Source organism: Nicotiana tomentosiformis, chromosome 11, assembly GCF_000390325.3.
Source record: "Nicotiana tomentosiformis chromosome 11, ASM39032v3, whole genome shotgun sequence".
NCBI lineage: Eukaryota > Viridiplantae > Streptophyta > Magnoliopsida > Solanales > Solanaceae > Nicotiana > Nicotiana tomentosiformis.
In genome coordinates, this window is record NC_090822.1 from 107,067,279 (window position 1) to 107,088,033 (window position 20,755).

The 20,755-nt window shown below is 37.2% G+C and overlaps 1 protein-coding gene across 4 annotated transcripts; it reads right to left on the bottom strand.

Moving 5' to 3' along the window:
• Positions 1-202: 202 nt before the first annotated feature.
• LOC104098369 (protein SOSEKI 3) lies at positions 203-4,485 on the bottom strand. Of its 4 annotated transcripts, none has more exons than XM_070188093.1 (6): positions 4,055-4,485; positions 3,307-3,565; positions 3,148-3,217; positions 2,929-3,044; positions 1,731-2,610; positions 203-976 (listed from the first exon to the last, which is right to left on the bottom strand). In XM_070188093.1, the coding sequence occupies exons 2-6, from the start codon at positions 3,512-3,514 to the stop codon at positions 667-669; spliced, it is 1,584 nt and encodes a 527-aa protein (XP_070044194.1). In that variant the 5' UTR covers positions 3,515-3,565; positions 4,055-4,485; the 3' UTR covers positions 203-666. The 4 variants fall into 4 exon arrangements, with proteins under 4 accessions (XP_070044194.1, XP_033512576.1, XP_070044193.1 ...); XM_033656685.2 differs by having other exon boundaries at positions 3,307-3,580; XM_070188092.1 differs by having other exon boundaries at positions 3,307-3,580; positions 3,996-4,485.
• Positions 4,486-20,755: the final 16,270 nt, after the last annotated feature.

Below are 20,755 nucleotides of genomic sequence, written 5' to 3' on the forward strand. Positions count from 1 at the left end.
CTCCATTTTACTCCGACAACAACAACAACAACAATAATCTTAGTGTAATCCTAGCGGGGTCTGGAGAGGGTAATGTATCAAGATTCATTGATATATACCCATTTTCCTAAAACAAAAATCATCTTAACATGAGATCACCTTATAGTATTCTCACCTATCTAATTTTTTGGGACACATAAAATAGAACTGCAAGACTAAATAATACAGCAGACAAATGATTGCTTGGATTTACTAGCTGAGGTCCAGGGGACCATTCAAAAGTGGAATATTTCACTTCAATGGCAATAATACACCACAAAACTGGAAAAAGAGGCCCCCAAAAAAAAACAAGGATAGGTACAATAGAGCCAGCTCAAAACTCACTACTTGTCCCTATCAGCAAATGCTTAATTTACTCCATGCTTTTCCCTAATTGACATTTCAAGAATCGTGTTTAGACAATTACAAGTAGGACAGGTAGTTACAAGATTAACAAAATTCGCCACTTAGTCTGGTTGCCTAATGTTCAGATTTGTTCTCTAAGAGAGATCATCATAGTCAGTAGCTCCTTTCGACTGAATTATCACCCGAGCTCCTGAAGCAAGCCTGTTGAAAGAAACAAAGAGAAAACATCTCAACCAACTTAATTCGGTAACAAGAAAGTAACATATCTTTAGCCAGTCATACTTAACTTTCTTCAATTTTGATCACATTTTCTTTCTCCTCTCTGAAAGAGTCTATTCTATTCGAGTGTCTCTTGCCAGATGATGGCTCTGTAATTCGCTTGCTTCCTCCACAGGATGTGCCAGGTGTAATGATTCGTGAACTGCCTATTCTATCTGATGATATTCTAGGACCTTCAGAAAGAGGGGATTTCATTGTCTCGCTTCTTGCCTGCTGCTTATTTAGGGAAGCCTTGATTGAACGTGGAATGCACTTTGTACCTGAGCTTTTCTCCTCTTTTTCTTCAGCTGAATCTCCAAGTTCTTTATTTGTCCTGCATCAACAGATTCCATTTCCAACTCAACGTTTAAAATATCACGGAAAATCAAGCAAAGAATTCTTGGTCTTGAAGACCTATTACATCATGGACAAGAATCAAACTTGCGTTAACTCCTTTTTCAGAAGGTCAATGGCCTACTATTTTACTTAAATAGGATGTCCTGGAAAAGTAGACTTATGCCCTGATCAGATCAGTTATCCACATAACTACTCAAGCTAGTTCTATCACTCTATACCTGGGAAGCAGTGAGCATAACGTCAAGTGACCGCCATAACTGAGGCTCACAGGGAGTTTGTATATCTTGCAACTGTGCAAATGGCTGTTGCAGTGAACAGACAATAAAATCTACACGATATTTCAAGGTTAAATTAATAAGAAGAGGATTTTCCTCTTAACTATTGTCATAATAATGATTTGTTCCTAAAATGCAAAGATACGATAAAGGCAACCACCATTAAGAAGGACAGAATAATTAAACATGACAACCATCCTATGATTTGCACTATGAATGTTGACATGATTTGAACTGAGGAAAATCAGACGAGCAAAATTTAGCAGCTACAGATTGTGAAACTACTGCCATATATCACATATCTAAGGAAATAATTGACATTTATCCTAGTTTTACAAATCCATAGTAGTTTCTAATTGGCAAGAAATCTGAAATATCATATTGATAAAGCATCTATTAAATACGTAAAAGTCATTCTAGTGTTTATAATGTAGAAGAATAACAAAAAATACCAACCTGTCGGCATTGTAAGAAGATGACCGCTTTAGAAGAGTAGGTTCCTTGGGCATATTCGTCTCAAGCAGGCTGCCACTGAAGTATTCTTTATCTTCCAATCTCAAACCCATAAACCTAGGATTCTCTGCCAGGCAATCAAGATCTCCTAACGTTAACGAGGTCGAGAACAGAGGAGATGGAAATTTTGAATGGGAAAATCTTGGCCTGTAAGTAGGAATAAGGCCAAAGCTATGATCTTTTACTGAAATTGATCCACAAGAAATTAGTTGCATCAGCACATTCGAGGGCTTTAGCTTAGTTTTTGGAACTCGAAACTCCTCCCCTTCAATTATTCTAAAGCTGTTGAGCTTATTAATATCAGCTCTGATGAGATTTTCCAAGGTATCCGTTCTACCACCTGACGATGATGCACTCGATGAGGATGGAGCAGGCGATACTGTCTCCCGGCATATCTCTGCAGATTCATTTGCCTGTTGAACCTGAACCTGAACCTCTTGTATTTCATTACTTTCAGGCTCTACAGACCCGTCATCTGTAGAAACACCTCTTGTGCAAGTTTCTGGAGGTGTAGCTTTGCTTGCATTCTCCTCGGTCTGAGTTGAAGCATCGGCCAGCCCTCCGGCCTTATATATCTTGTACTCTGTCAAACTTAATGAACCATTCCATGAAGAACTTTTACCAGCACTGGACTGAGGGGATACCGCTGAAGAACCTGGACATTGAACAGGCGGTGACGATTCATCATCTTGAGAATTCTTTGTACCTTTCTCATTCATGCTAGACGAAGATGAAGAATCATCTTGGCTTCTAGCGGATGGTGGTTCTGGTAGTAGCTTTGGGTTTGTTGACAATCTAACATTTCCAGCGGGACTAAAGCAACCTGGAAACAGAAGTCCAATATACCAATGGTTATAAGAACCAATAATCTCAAAATCACAACCCATTCACAAAGAAAAGAAACTCTGGTAGGAAGACACTTCCAATGAAGAAGTATTGCAGCTAAAGTCATCCTTTGTTCTAATTTCTTTTTGAGAAGGGACCCTTGTTCTAATTTCTTGCAGTAACACTCCCAATTAAGAAATAAGTTATGGAGAGATTGTAATACAGGGATTAATAATGCAGGGATTGCAATGCAAAGATTATTTTTAACAATCAAGTGGTTCAAAGTTTATAATTCTATCTACAAGGTACACTATACCTGCATTGGATTCATCGAAAAGCTCCGAGCCTTTAAGAACATATTCATTACCATGGGCAGGAAGAATGAGGTCATCTTCACAAAGATCATGCCACACGAATCCATTTTTGTAGCTTCTGCATTGTAAACAAACAAATCTTAAGTCCACAGTCAAAACTATAAGTCTTTCATTTAAAGCAAAATTTGACAACAAAACTAAAATTGTTAAACGAGCTTTACCTTTTGCAAGACCACGAGTATAATGAAGCCATTCCTCGGCCTCTCAAAACATTAAGCCTCTCAATTACATCTTCAAAAGTACAAGAGCACAAATAAATTCCAAAGCAAACAACCATATTGGTCAAACATATTTGTACACAATAACAAAAATTGCATTACCCCTCAAGTAAAGACCCTCGGGCGAAGACAGGGGTACTTCAATGAAATGAGGATGCTCAAGCTGTCGATTTCGACATAGATAGTATACGACAGGTACTTTGCCATTACTCAACCGTGGCTTCTGCTGCTGATACTTAGGTGATTTCTCAGTCCAAACTTTTGCTCTCTCTGGACTCAACTGCCTATACTTCTTCATACGCCCATCCATTGCAAAATTTCACACACCAACAAACAAAACCTAACGCAAAAGCAACTTGTCCTGCTCAACAAATACCTAGTGAATCAGTTAGACAATCAAATCACCAATCAACACCAGCAACAAACATTTCCATTACAATTACCACTATAAGCTACAATTAGATCTAAAGATGATCAAATCAAGAAAACCCAAAAACAGCAAGAAATCACACGGTTGAAAGAGACAAGAAACGACCATTCTCCGCTTCCATTTTCAGATATGAAAACCCATTTGCTTACTTAGTCAAGAAAATACTAAACTTAGCATAATAAGATCAAAAAATGGAATTTTGATAAGTACCCACATACACAAATGTCTTAAAAAACAATTTTTGCACACAATATTATCCATTTTCAGATATGAATATTGAATACCCATTTCCTTATTTATTCAATAGAAGAGTAAATTTAGCATAACAAGATTAAAAAATGGAATATTTATAAGTACCCACATATAGAAATGAGTTAAAGAACCATTTTTTGCACAAATATTATGGAAAATAAAGATCACCATTTAAGCCCAGCCTGAGAGGTAACATTGACTATTCGTGTTTAATGCATGACAAAGGGGACCATAGTGAGTGGCATTGGGAGGGAAAATGGATGGGATTGAAGTTAAACTGACAGAGTAAAACAGATGGACTTATCGAAAAGACAGAGTAGAAATGAAAGGGACTGGTTAGATACGCAAAGAAGAGTAAAGAAAGAAGTTAGTAGTAGTGTGCGACTGTGTTTGCTGCGAGAGCTTTTTTGAAGGTTTCTTTTTTGCTTTTTCTTAACTTTTGCTATGGCTTTTTCCTTATTTTCTGTAACTGTTTGCTTGTGAGAGAGATGGTGTGGCCTATTTCCATGGGGGTTGGGGTTTCCTTTACTATCTTTTCTGTGGCTTTTTTCTGCTAAGAATTGTTTTGATTTGATTTGGGTTTTGGTCCCTTCCTTGTCTATTTTGATATCTTCCTCCCCTCTTTGTAATGTTTCTTTTTGCCCAATTTTTAACCCCCCCCCCCCCAACAATTACGTAATAATCACCTGACATCTAGAACATATGCTGTGTGTTCAATTCTAACCTGATTCAAAACTCACTGATTGGACTAATTCAAATTTGTCATTCCTCCAACCACAATACCTTTAGGGTTCGTTTGGTTTGAATACAAGTCATGTTGGGATTAGTTATATTGAAATTATTAATACTGAATTAATTATACTGAGATTGATTATCGTGCGATTATTTCTTATTGATTATTTGGTATGTTATAGTATTAATCATATAATTGTTAATTTTAATGTTTTATCATGGGATAACTTTTCTTGAGATTATTATTCTACCATCTGACAGATATAAGTTGTCCTGGTACTATTTTTAATCATAAAATAACTTATCCCAAAATTAATAACCAAACAAGGAATAAGATGATACTAAATACTTATCCCATAATTATTTTTGCTTATCTATCATACCAAATAATCCCTTAGTGTTTCTATTTACAATGCAAGTACACCAGTTAACTAAAACACTAGTTTGGTTAAGAAAGGAATGTATGGAAAAATATATTTTTGAACGATGGCCCGAGCCTCTGAGGAATGATAGATTAGGCAACAATTCAAAATATTCATTAACTTTAAACCTTTTGTTAAATCAAAGTAAAAAAAATTAGTTAAATATCAAATAGAACTCTGCTGATGTGAATTTCATAAACTATCGCTTTTAAAGTCAGACAATAAAAGGTGTACACTAACAAGCACGTCAAAATACTCTAACTATGATAATTTTCCAAATATTAAATTCGGTGAGATGTGTCCACCTAACAGTTTGTGGACTTGAATAGTGGTATAGTTGCACTGCATTCATATAGATTAATTTGAATTTTGAAATGAAGGTATAATTAATTAATTTGTTTGCATAATCGTTACTTATTTTAAAGTAAATCGTGTCTAAACGGTACGATAAAATAAGCAATATAGGAATTTGAGATTTTGAAATCTAGTTATTAATTTACTCTAATTGCATTTGCTGTTCCTGCAGACCAAGATTTAGAGTAAAAAATACTCTTCGCTGATTAATTATTTTAATTTCATGTGCTGAGTTTGTAAAAAAAAAGTTACCTATGTTGTGAATACTTTATAAGCATGAAAAGGTGGTAAAATGATTCTATCATATTAAATATATCAGTTTTGCTTAATCAGGGATTAGTTGCTCAACGTGATGTTAGATTGTTGGTACATAAACAAATGTATAAAGAATATAGAAAGGAACTGACAAAGACAATATTATTCTTTGTCCAATGTCCACTTCACTGTGTTCATGTTTTCAAAAACAAGTAGCTGGCTCAGACAGTGGATTAAGTAATTCACTAACTAATTAATAATTAATACTATGTTTAAAGTCAAGTGACACTTTCTTTAATTGCTTCCTGATCAAGGAGTTTGAGTACCATCTTTATCATCTATTTATTTCTTTTCGTTTTTTTTTAGGTTTCTCATTTGGAGTTTGATATCTGTATTGAACCCAATTAAATCTGAATTTGCACCAAAAAAATCTTACTCGAAATATCTGATTAAAGATTAAAAAATACTTATCACTCCACCATAATCTTATCAGTTATTTGTTTCTTTTTGCTTGCTCCTCTACATGTCTTTATCAGGAGAAAAGAAAAGGGCTTTCTACTAGCAAATAAACAACCACAAATTTGAAATGTTAAATCTTGACTTAGAGTACTCTTTTTCATTTTTTCTAATTAGAATATTCTTTTCACTTTTTTTTGTGTATTCTTTACGAGTACAGTTAGCATGTAAAGTGGTACTTCATTCAAAACATCAATAACATATACAAGTTTCAAACTATTTATTTCAAGTTGTAAAACATGGTAGAATCTTGAAAATTTTATATTCCACTTGCAATCAATTTCACTGATTTAGTAAAGAATAAAAAAAAATTAAGACACTTTGTGTACGGGTAAAACCGAGCCCATGGGACGCATCGGTTTCGATGAAGTAAACGGAGGAAGAAACGTGACTGTAAGGGACCGGAATCGAGGCAAGGAGCCCCTCGAGCCGGGGTCCGGGCAAAACGTCTACCCTCGGGAGTATCGGGTCCACGAACCCCAGGATCGGTTCGAATCCTAAAAGTCTCGGAGAGCATTACTAGATAATCGAGCATGACCAACAAAAGGTTGTGATATCCGTGACCAGCGGATGTCAGGGTGTGAATCTCAGCACGTATCGGCAGAAAACTGGTGATTAGTTAAACGAAAGAATTTTATCTTTTGTGAAATTGCACTTATGATAAAACTCCCCCTATTATATAAATGGGGTCTTATTATTCATTAGACACACTGTAACACGCATATCAAGGCAGTATACTCTTATTTTGTATTATTCAAAGTTCTTACTTTTGTTCATCGATTCATCAGTAATGTGAGCCCGGGATCGAAGGCAGGCATTTCATTAAGCTGTTACTAAGTCCGGGATCACTCCTCTTGATTGGTTTGACAATTTATTACGTCCTTTATATGTTTAATCTAACTCAATTTATCATTTGTATTGAATTAACCCACGTATCCTTAAAACCACTTACAAATTTAATTGATATCTATTTTTTTAGGGTAAACAGTTTGGCGTCCACCGTGGGGGCTAAGGACAATAGTGATAATTTGATACAAATCTCCATAACACACTCTATTTTACACTTGTTCTTTGAGCTTTTAATTTCAAGTCAAATTAAAAATATCGAACTCCCAATCTACCCATTTGAACGTGGATGTTGAGTCTAGCCACCATGGTGAAAATAACAACGTGGTACCCAGTAACGAGGTGCCCCCTCCTGACCCCAACGGAGTCCAGTAGCCGATCCGATCGATGCTAACTCACACGTGGCTATCGAAGCAAACTTGCCTACTGACCTCGAAAACAGCATTCGCGGGATAGCCCGGAGTACACACGATGGCGAAGGTGATGGGATTAACTTGCGCGTGATTTTTGAAATATTACAGGCTCAACAGGCAGCGATAGCCCAGTTGCAGAACCAAAGCCGAGCCCCCAGCACAGTTGATCCCGAATCATCCCAGGAAAACGCCTGCATAAATGAACTGACCACAGAAAGGCCAGGTGAACCATAACCCGGGACCAACTCCGAGATAATAAATATGCTTGAGGAACTGGTAAAACAGGTGGAATCGGGAGAAAAGAAATTCGAAACCAACGACAAAAAAGTTGAGACCTATAACTCCAAGGTCGACCAAATCCCGGGAATACCCAGCGGTAACTTAGGTCGACGTCCATAACTGGTACCATCCAAAATTAGGGTCGAAGACGATCAACTCGGTGCCCCTTCCGGGTCCGTTTAACCTGCCAGAGCTAGTGACAAATCCAAAAAAGACATTGATCATGAACCAAAATCGAATAGAGACCGGTATCAACCATACAATGGAGATCGAAGAGGTAATGAGTCAGGACGCAACACTGTGATGAGTGAAAGAAGAGGCGACCGAGGTCATAATAGCCGGGGACTCATGAGCAAAAACGATTTTGACAGGCCCATCGGGTCTAAAGAAGCACCAAGGTTAACGGAGTACAATTTTAACATCGACGTTGCCGCCATCTTATCAGCTATCGGATGCATCAAATATGCTAAGTGGCCTCGACCATTGCAATCTGATCCTGCCCAAAGGGACCCTAACCTAATGTGTAAATATCATGGCACTCGCGACACCTCCGAGAGTTTTTGAGTAATCGAGCCAAAAATCATTTCAAGAATAGGGACTCCAACAAGCATATCGATCAAGAGGAACCACATTACATCATTAACATGATCGTTGGTGGGGTTGACGTCCCTCAGGTGTCGATGTTAAAGCGCACTAAATTGTCCATTACAAGGGGAAAACGAACTCGAGATTATGTACCGGAAGGAACCGTATCTTTCAATCACGGGGATGCTGAAGGCATCGTACAACCACACAATGATGCGCTGGTAATATCTGTACTCATAAATAAATATCGAGTTAAGCGTGTGTTGATTGATCCAGGTAGCTCGGCCAATATCATTAGATCGAGGGTTGTGGAATAGTTGGGTCTACAAGACCAAATTGTGCCTGCAGTTAATGTTTTAAACGGTTTTAACATGGCATGTGAGACCACTAAAGGGGAGATAACCCGGCCGGTAAACACTGTCGGAACCGTTCAGGAAATAAAGTTCTACATGATCGAAGGAGATATGAGATACAACACTCTATTTGGGAGGCCATGGATTCACAACACGAGGGCAGTACCCTCGAGACTACATCAGGTGTTGAAATTCCCTACACCGGGAGGGATCAAAATGGTTTGTGGAGAGTAACCGGCCGCAAAAGAAATGTTCCTGGTCGATGAGGTGGTCCCAATATCTGCACTCTCGACATCGAAGAACCTGAGTTCGGTCACCAAGAAAGAAACCAAATAGAAATCATCGACACCAGCCCCGACCGAACCAGAAAATCAGGGGACGAGCAAATATGACGATTACGAAGACCCAGGTCTTTCATAGTCCCTGACAATTCCGATGCCACCAAGTCAATGGTTGAGGAGCTGGAGCAAGTCATATTGATCATGCACCTGCCCGATCGAAAGGTATACCTGGGAACAGGGCTTACTCACGAGCTCAGGAAAAAACTCATTGGATTTATTATAGCTAACATAGATTGTTTCGCTTGGTTCCATATTGGCATAACAGGGATCCCGCCGGAAATAACTACTCACAAGTTGAGCTTAGATCCGAAGTTTCACCCGGTTAAACAGAAGAGGAGACCTCAGTCCGAAGTCAAGCGTGCATTTATCAAAGATGATGTATCCAAACTCCTTAAAATAGGTTTCATTCGGAAAGTTAAGTACCCGTACTGGTTATCAAACGTAGTGGTAGTGCCTAAAATGGAAATAAATTAAGAATGTGTGCAGACTACAAAGACTTGAACAAGGAATGCCTTAAGAACTCTTTTCCGTTGCCTAACATCGATCGTATGATCGATGCGATGGCCGGCCATGAGATGCTCAGATTTCTCGACGCCTATTCCGGGCACAACCAGATGCGGATGGATCCGGGCGACGAGGAAAAGACTTCCTTCATCACTAAATACGACACCTATTATTATAACATAATACCATTCAGACTAAAAATGCTGGTTCCACTTACCAACGCCTAGTAAATCGAATGTTCGAAGAGCAAATAGGAAAATAAATGGAGGTTTACATTGACGACATGTTAGTTAAGTCCTTGCGAGTAGAGTACCATTTGAAACATTTGTAGGAAACCTTCAACATACTGAAGAAATACAATATGAAACTGAACCCCGAGAAATGCGCATTCGGAGTCGAACCCGGGAAGTTCCTTGGATTCATGGTGTCCAACCAGGGAATCGAGATCAATCCCGACAAGATCAAAGCCATAGAAGACATCATCGTGGTGGACAATGTCAAGGTCATTTGAAGACTAACCGAGCGCATAGCCGCCTTGGGTCAATTTATTTCAAGGTCCTCCGATAAGAGCCATCGGTTCTTCTCGTTATTGAAGAAGAAGAATAACTTCTCGTTGACCCCGAAGTGCCATCAAGCTTTGGAAAAACTCAAACGGTACCTTTCAGTTCGCGTTTACTTCATACTCCGAAGGCAGACGAGCAGTTGTACATGTACTTAGCGGTATCTGATATAACGGTAAGTTGAGTCTTAGTCCGGGAAGAATAAGGTACGCAATTCCCTATATATTATGTAAGCTGGACTCTAGGCGAGGCCGTAACGAGGTATCCTCACCTAGAGAAATTGGCGCTCGCTTTGTTAAGCGCCTTCAGGAAGTTAAGGCCATATTTTCAATGCCATCCCATATATGTCATGACTACTTATCCATTGAGGAACATAATGCACAAGCTTGAGCTCTCGGGACGATTGGCCAAATGGGCCATGGAAATTAATGGGTACGATATTGAATATCGACCCTGAACCACAATTAAATCTCAAATTTTGGCAGACTTCGTAGCCGATTTCATGCCGGTCTTAATACCTGAAGTTGAAAAGGAAATGTTGTTAACCTCGGGGATTTGGACCCTCTTTAGTGCTTCAAACGCAAAGGGGTCCGGACTCGGTATCGTGTTGAAGCCGCCCACGGGTAACGTAGTTAGGCAATCTATTAGAACTATGAAATTGACTAACAATGAGGCCGAGTATGAAGCCATGATTGCAGGCCTCGAACTGGATAAAATCATGGGGGCCGAGGTGATCGAAGCTAAATGTGATTCCCTCCTTGTGGTGAATCAAGTCAATAGGACGTTCGAAGTGAAAGAGGAACGAATGCGAAGATACCTATATAAACTACATGTAACACTACATCGATTCAAGGAATGGACCCTACAACATGTACCCCGGAATCAAAACAGCGAAGCCGATGCTCTAGCTAACTTGGGGTCATCAGTTGATGATGATGAATTCAGCTCGGGAACGATCGTACAACTCATGAAATCGGTAGTGGAAGAAGGCCACGTCGAGATAAACTCGACAAGCTTAACCTGAGACTGGAGAAACAAGTATATAGATTACCTGAAGACCGAGAAGCTGCCCTCGAATCCAAAAGAATCGAGAGCTTTGCGCACGAAGGCGGCCAGGTTCAGCCTGTCCGAGTATAACACCATATTCAGAAGAATGTTCGATGGCCCACTCGCCATATGTTTAGGATCGGGAGACACCGAATACATTTTGAGGGAAGTCCACGAAGGCACCCGCGGGAACCATTTGGGGGCCAAATCGTTGGTTCGTAAGAGAATCAGAGCCGGTTATTACTAGATCGACATGGAGAAATATGCGAAGGAGTTCGTAGGGAAATGCGGCGGCTGTCAGAGGCACGCACCGATGATCCATCAGCCCCGAGAGCTACTGCATTCGGTCTTGTCACCTTGGCCATTCATGAAATGGGGAATGGACATCGCCGGTCCCCTGACATGGCCACCCTGTAAGGCTAAATTTATATTATTTATGATTGCCTATTTTTGTAAATGGGTTGAGCTCAGGCATTTGAGAAAGTCAGAGAAAAAACGTCATTGATTTTATTTGGGACCACATAATATGTCGGTTCAGAAATGTCGACCGAGATCGCGTGTGACAACGGGGAACAGTTCATCGGCAGTAAGGTAAGCAAATTTTTCGAGGACCATAAGATCAAAAGGATCCTGTCAACACCCTATCACCCTAGTTGGAACGGGCAGCCGGAGTCTACAAACAAGACCATACTCCAAAACCTTAAAAGAGATTGACCGACGCCCAAGGAAAATAAAAGAAAATTTTGCCCGAAGTCCTGTGGGCATGCCGTATGACCTCAAAGTCTAGTACCGGGGCCATCCCATTTTCGTTGGTCTACGGTACCGAAGTGCTAATATCGATCGAGGTAGGAGAACTGAGTTTCAAGTTCCTATATATGACCGAATAGTCAAACAGTGAGGCCATGAGCACGCGCCTGGAACTATTGGATGAGAGGCGCGAGGCCGCCCTCGTCCGGTTGGCCGCCTAAAAATAACAGATCGAAAGGTATTATAACCGGAGATCCAACCTACGACACTTCATTATCAGGGACTTGGTGTTAATAAAGGTGAAACTAAACACCCGGAACCCGAACGAAGAGAACCTGGGACCAAATTGGAAGGCCCATATCGAATTATCAAGATTACCGGTAAAGGTTCGTACAAACTCGAAACAAGAAACGATGAACAGGTACCGAATAACTGGAACGTACAAACTCGAAGCAGGGAACTTAGAGCCTTCCTTTTCGTCTTCACTCCTGCTACGGCCCCTGGCTGCCCTGAAGCGGATGGATCAACAAACAGGTTCTCGTCCCCTATGAAAGGCCTAAGCTCAATGGTCTTAGGCAAGCATGCGAAAAGAAAAGAGAGGTAATGGGAATATGGTGTTGATAGAGTAGCCTAATATTACTTATTCGGGAAAGAGATCTTACTGCGAGAATGGCCCTCCCAACGCCCCTTCGAGATTTCTCGCCATCTAAGCTCAGAATAAGGCATCTGCGAACAAATGCCATCGATCCACTCTTTGAGTCGAGGAATGGCATTTGGGACTCGAGCAATAGCTGCACCATCGCAAATACTGGTGAGGAAAAAGGAGATGAACGTAAAATGGACATTTAAAGGAAAGTTATGCTTACGTGATACTATTTCTCAGGGAATGGCCTAAAATCGGCAGTGATCAAGTCTACGGTCCTCACCCAGACAAAGCGTCCCTGCCAACCCCGATCCCGGTTCTTATCGATGCTTGAGAATGGGGCTTTGCTATCTCGGTGTATGAACTTTATTAGTCCCTATCATACTGTACAAACGGAGTAGATGATCGATGGTGAACCGACAAGAGTCAATTTTGTTCATGAAGTATCGAAGGAGGATTACGATCCTCCACAGCGTAGGTAGATCTGACCGAGGCATACTTCATACCTCTTACAGAAGTACAGACTTAGATACCCCCCACATGAGTAGTAATGGCATCCTCGGGCCCGGGGATTACCGGTCTTTATCCACCTAGCCGCAGTCCTTTCGAACCGCATGAAGGATGTCTTCTGTAATGGAGCATATGTACCTAGATCTTGCCTCACACCGGCTCTGCACCGACGAGGGCTTTTCGACCCTTAAAATCATCTACGACCGAGCACCCCCCCGGGACGAACATTTTCAAGGGAGGCTCGGCAGCCGCGCCCGGAGCGGTTCTCTCGAGGACGACCACATCGTGAGTGGTCTCCTAGACTTCGGCATTCGGCTGTGAAGATGAGGAAGCAACTTTTTTGGGGAACAACTTTGGAATGTTTAGCCATTGATATTTGGAAAGAGTTTGAAAAATATGAAGAAAGGTTGGGAGATGAAAGGTAAAAGCTTTACTGAGAAAGTCAAGTGCGCTGATTTGGATAGAAAATAAGTAAAAACTTGCAATTTATTGAGGAATCTCGAAGAACGGAGGTAAAAATGTCAGAGTAAGAACGGTAGTGATATCCCAAAGACTCGAAGGTAAAAGCCTGATCAAAAGGTAAGAAGTGAATGGAGGAGGGGAGTATTTATAGAGGTTTCGCGTCGTTTCACATCCAGGGATGACCTGTCGATGGCTGACACGCGTTTAAAGTCGTAATGACGCGACTGACGGGACGTTTCAGATTCTTTATCGTTTCTGTCACGGCGTATTGAAGAGGGAATCAAAGTGCACATATTGTTTCTCGTCGTTTCCATAAATTTACTCTCCGAGAAACGAGGGGACTATCTATGTACGGGTGAAACGGAGCTCATAGGATGCCTCAGTTTTCGATGAAGTAAACGAAAGAAAAGACGTGATTGTAAGGGACCGAAATCGAGGCAAGGAGCCCCTTGAGCTGGGGTCCGGGTAAAACGTCTGCCCTCGGGAGTATTGGGGCCACGACCCCCATGATCGGTTTGAATCCCAAAAATCTCGGAGAGCATTACCAAATAATCGAGCATGACCAACAAAAGACCATGATATCTGTGACCAGCTGGATGTCACGGCGTGAATCTCGGCACGTATCGACAGAAAATCGGTGATTAGTTAAATGGAAGAATTTTACCTTTTTTGGAATTGCACTTAGGGTAAAACTCACCTAGTATATAAATGGGTGTCTCATTATTCATTAGACATAGTGTAACATGCATATCAAGACAATGTATTCTTATTTTCTTTGTTATTCAAAGTTCTTACTTTTGTTTATCAATTCATCAATAACGTGAGCCCGGGATCGAAGACAGACATTTCATTAAGTTGTTACTAAGTCCGGGATCACTCCTCTTGATTGATTTGATAATTTATTATGTCCTTTTATCTATTTAATCTAACGCAATTTATCATTTGTATTTAATTAACCCATATATTCTTAAAATCATATACAAATTTAATTGTTATGCACTTTTAGGTTAAACACACTTATTTCTCAAAAAGAAAATAAGAAGAAAAGTTCTCGAGTGACTTTCGAAGTTAGTGGTTTGATCTGAACATTGTTGTGGCATCAGAAAAAGAAGATTGATTAATGATGGGGAATTATTTGTGCAGACCTCATAATTATGTTTGCTTCTGATTTTATTTCATTTTATTTCATTTTTGTCCTTTATTTTTTGGGAAGTGTTTGTTTGAGCTAAACCATATGCACACGGTATAATGCCAAACACCGGCCACAGGACAGGCACATGTTTTTAATTAATAGATCCACAATATTCAATTAGTGACGGAGATAAAAATGTTACCACAAAGGTCCAAATATACCTATGTACATTCGAAAATAGTTTAAGAATACCCCTTATTATACTATTGGGTTATCTATACTCTTAGAGTCATACTTTGGGTTCAAATATACCCCTCATTTAAACGGAAAGACACATGTCATCGTCCTGTTGACCAATTCTAAATATCTCATAATTAATTAAAAAGACACATTACTCATACCCGAAAAGTAATTTTTTAAAGCAAATTTTTTTTGTAAAAACTAGAAAAAACTGAATTTTTTTTACTAAAAACTGAAAAAAACCGAAAATATTTTTTTCCCCAGTTTTTACAAAAAAACTGCTTTAAAAAAAATAAAAAATATTTTCTAAAACAATATTTTTGTAAAAACTGAAAATAATTTTCTAAAGCAATTAAAAACTGGAAAAAACTGAAATTCTTTTAACTAAAAACTGAAAAAAAGAAAATATTTATTTTTTCAGTTTTTACAAAAATATTGCTTTAGAAAATTGCTTTTTAGTTTTTTTTAGTTTTTACAAAAAAAAAAGCTTTAGAAATTATTTTTTAGTTTTTTTTAAAACAGTATTTTTCTAAAAACTGAAAAAAATAGTTTCTATTTTTTCAGTTTTTACAAAAATATTATTTTAGAAAATATTTTTCAACTTTTTTAAAGCAATTTTTTTTGTAAAAACTGGAAAAAACTATATTTTTGTTTTCTTCAGTAAAAAATATTTCAGTTTTTTTCAGTTTTTACAAACAAAAAAAAATGCTTTAGAAAATTACTTTTCGGGTATGGGTAATTAGTTTTTTTAATTAATTAAGAGATATTTAGAATTGGCCAACAGGACGCTGACACGTGTTCATCCGTTTAAATGATGGGTATATTTGAACCCAAAGTATGAATGCAGGGGTATATATAACCCAATAGTATAACGAGGGATATTTTTAGACCATTTTTGAAAGTATAAGAGTATATTTGGCCCTTGCCGAAAATTTTATCATGGAATTTATCATCTACTATATACATAAAAAGAATTTGATCTTTTATATGGTGTGAATTAATTGTATTTTCTTCCGCTCCTTTTGCTCCGTCCATGCCTTTAACTTTCCATTAAGGGAATTGTTAATGGCGATTAAAAAGTAATATATATAGGATGGTTGGATTATTTTTATTTTTAATTAGAGATCACAAATTCAATCTTTTAAAATATAAAATCTCTTGATAATTAATATTTTATTCCTTAATGGATCTATGTAACTTGATTCCTAATTAATCAAACTAATATATTTGAAAAACCAAGTTACATAAAAATGTAAATTGTCAATGGTTTTTCGCAGGATTGCCTTTAGAAGTTAGAACCTTTTCTAATTTTTTTAAAAAGAAAATGTCATGTATTCATGTTGGAAGAAAGGCGAGATTGTGGGAAGGGATGGGGATTCCAAAATCGTGACTCCTGCCAAAGTATTATATTAGTAGTAAAATAAAATGATGTTCCAAATAATTCCAAATCTATTTACGGTGTGACCAAGTAGTTATAAATATTTTTTATTTACTTATATTTATAAATATGGTTTTGCTATTTCACAATGACAAAAACTTAAACAAATAAGTTAGAATAATTTGTATGGAACCTCGTGAATAATCTATTTCTTAAATAATATAAACCATCAATAAATATGACAATAATAATAATCATATATTTGCACTTTCAACCATTTTCCTTCTTCAAATGTTAGTTCAATGCTGGTGAATACTTACTGGTTGGGCAAGCTAATATCTTTAACTAACGTTTATTCATCCCATATTTTGTGGATGCGCAGTAATTGAAAAGGTATACCAGCTATAATATCTTATGTTGAAATAGTCAAAAGTTATACTTAGTCCGTTTTAATTTACGTGAACTCATTTGACTGAACACGTAGTTTAAGAAAAGAGATAAAAAATTTAAACTTGTAGTGTAAAATGAGGCACATATATTTTGTGTGGCTATAAATTATTGAATAGAGGTAAATTGTTTCCAAATAAGAAAAGAAGTCATTTTTTCTGGTACACACTAAAAAGAAAATAAGTTCACGTGAGTCAGATGGGTAACAATTTTTTTCCACCATATTAATTCGAATTCCGCCAATCATTCCAAAGTAGGCCGAGCACAACCTAACACATTTATTTTTCATTAAGGATCGAATCAACAAACATAGCTGGCAAACATATTTCTCAGTTTTGGGCTTTGCTACATCTATGAGAAAGTCCAACATCAGCTGTTGTTCCTTTGGAACAGGCTCGTCTTTCCTGTAACTAAGGATAATCTACGTGGTCTAGCCATTAAAAACATAAGTTAATTTTATATACTTTTAAAATATTTATTTTATATTCTGTACCTACTATATAAAGCTTTATTTACTTCTTAAATTTTTAATATTATTATATGTCATTAAACATATCAAACATTTTAAGGGATTAGATTATCTCCCCTAGATTCTTATGGTATATCTTCAATCAATATTTAATTGGGATAAAACACTATACCCACACAATCTCTTCTTTCAATGTTTTCCTCTCAAGCCTTCCTACTTAGTTTTTCACTAATCACACAATCTTCTTTCAAGATTTTTCTCTCAATCAATTAGCAATCAAAAAGTGGAGGAAAGGATGAAGAGAAAATTGGCTTTCCATAGCAGTAAAAAAATGCTTGAAAAAGGCGATAATGTTTCTTTTCCCATTGAAATTCAATCGGGAGAATTGAAATTATTTGAAGAAACTCCACATGCAATATATGAACCGGCTTCCAAAATGGATGATAATGTTAGATTTGTGAAAATACGATCTCAAAATTCTAAAGTTCGAGCATCCAAAAAGGATGATGGCATTAATGTTAGTAGGAAAAAATAGTAAAATGGAGCATTTGTTTTGTACAAGATAATACATCTTTACCATTTATTTGTTAGATGAAGTGTTTCATCTTTTTTGTTTTTCTCTTACATTAATCAAAAGAAAAGTTAAAATAAGGTAAAAATATTTTAATTTGGGATATAATATCTAAACTACAGAAATATTAGAATATACTATTCAAGCAAATACACCACAATATTTAAATCAAACATGCCACATTATTCTAATTTGGAATACAACATTCAAATCAAACATACCAAAATATTTTAGTGTGCGATATAATATCCAAACCAAACATACCAAATTACAATTGATTAATGAAGAATATAGTATTCAAACCAAACATACCAAAATATTCTAATAAAGAATACAATACTTCTCTCCTATATACACTATGAAAGCGACGGCATCTATTAAAATATAAATGAGTTTTATATATAGAGTTTTGACTTGGTGTCAAGATGGTTGGTACAGTCTGATATAACACTACTCTTATTGGCTTTGCCTTAGTGGCTCCGTCTAGCCAGCCGTGAACCTCAGCCCGATAAAGGAGTTAAAAGGGCATCTTCTTTCACGGTTAGAACTGCTAGACACATGGGCTCAATAAAAGTATGTATTATATTATGACAGACCCCTTGCTTGAGTAAAGGTTTTTAACCTTCCATACAGTCATTAAACTATATATAAAATTCAAGTATATTTCAATTCTTATCCTTACTGATTGTGCGGATTACCGCCAGTCTTTAAATATAAGGGTACTGAATTAGCTAGATTAAGAATTCTCAAATATGTTAAAATAGAAATCTTTAACTGGTGGAAACCTTCCAGGCATATAAAAGCCAGATGTGAGGTGTGAAACAAGTCCAGTTCCCGGTCAAACGGTGATTTCTGTTTTAATTTAATTGAGAAGGCATGGCGGATTACCGCCCGCCACTTGATCATGTTAAAATATCAGGCAACAGTCTACGACTAGTAAAGGAATGTCTGTTATAACTAGAATTAATAGTAGGCAACATTCTATTATTAGAAAATGACTGTCTACTATAAGTGGAACTATTATCGTCAAACTGAATGCAAATCCTACCATCCGGATTTTGAGTAATATGAGAATACTCAGTATTACTAACAGTATCAGTTATCTGACTGGGGGATATAACCGAATCCAAAGTCCATGTGGTTGGAAAATTAATTTCTTCCCACTTAATAGGTCTTCTCGTGGTGACCTTAGACTTTGCAAAATTCGTTTCCACTAGAATAGTCTGATCAGATGTATCATATAATTTACATCTGGGGTTTAACGTAGATAGTAATTTAAAATATATTCTATACGATAAACATATCAGTTCAGAACCAGGCGCATAATTATAACCATGCGTTTTCACATTTAATGTTAATGCATCAAGTATATTAACATCAGATAAAGATAATTGCAAATTGGGTTGAGTATTAAAATATACTGGGCCATAGGCGACAGTAGATTCAATAGAACCCATCAGAGACTGTCTAAAATTCAAATTTCTGGCATCTCTGAGAGCAGCCAAAAATGTCTCTGGTAACCCTTTAAGGGTTAAAGGCTTAAAAGCAATTTGAACCATACCAATATGCAAATAATTATACTGGTGTTTATGAATATCTACATCATGTTTGTTTAACAAACGAATAGTCTGTTCAGACGAACTTAAAGCTAAAGATTGCTCAGTTGTTTTAATAAGTTGTTTAGAAGAGAGTTTATCAAACAATCCATAATCATAGATTGTTCTAATAGGGACTTTATGAATAGTCCATTTGTTTAACAAATCAAGGTTTTGAGGTATATCTACCTCTTCCAATCTAGTATTTTTCATACTAGTTTCTCCTAAATCCATATTTCAGAAACATATCTATGTCGAATATTTCATATCTATCTTATATATACCATGAAAGTACCTAGGCTCTGATACCATTTAACATGATCAAGTGGCGGGCGGTAATCCGCCATGCCTTCTCAATTAAATTAAAACAGAAATCACCGTTTGACCGGGAACTGGACTTGTTTCACACCTCACATCTGGCTTTTATATGCCTGGAAGGTTTCCACCAGTTAAAGATTTCTATTTTAACATATTTGAGAATTCTTAATCTAGCTAATTCAGTACCCTTATATTTAAAGACTGGCGGTAATCCGCACAATCAGTAAGGATAAGAATTGAAATATACTTGAATTTTATATATAGTTTAATGACTGTATGGAAGGTTAAAAACCTTTACTCAAGCAAGGGGTCTGTCATAATATAATACATACTTTTATTGAGCCCATGTGTCTAGCAGTTCTAACCGTGAAAGAAGATGCCCTTTTAACTCCTTTATCGGGCTGAGGTTCACGGCTGGCTAGACGGAGCCACTAAGGCAAAGCCAATAAGAGTAGTGTTATATCAGACTGTACCAACCATCTTGACACCAAGTCAAAACTCTATATATAAAACTCATTTATATTTTAATAGATGCCGTCGCTTTCATAGTGTATATAGGAGAGAAGTTAGATACTCAACATAGATATGAAGTCTCTTAGCCGGACATCGTCACGGCCAGAGAGGAGAGACTAGAAGAAAATCTAAACTAAGAAAGACAGAAGTATGTACCTTGTGGCCAAGAAGCAAGGCCCTGAAGATGAAGAACTGAAAACTTTTATTTATTTGTTCTTCTATTACAATCTACAATGATTCTTAATGATTCCACACCAAATTGATTTTAGTCCAGGGTCACAAGCTAGAGGTTATATTCAAAAAGAATTTTTTACTGATAAATGGAACCAGTTTAAAACTTGGTTTTTTGATACTTATAGTAAGGAAGATTTAAACAATATTTCACAAGAGTTTTATGAAACTTGTGCTTTACATAATCAAATTATGTATTTTGTTCCTTGGTTTATAACCACATATTTACCACTTTTTATAAAAGTTTTGGAAAGATCTTATAAAGACGGGAGTGGCAATATTACTAAAGCCATTTACCCTCCTCAATCATCTTTTGTTTTACCTAATAATACAGGTATTACTTTTACTGCATTTCAAAAATTTATTGATGAAGATGTTGCTGCAGTCAGCATCGCAGAAATTAATA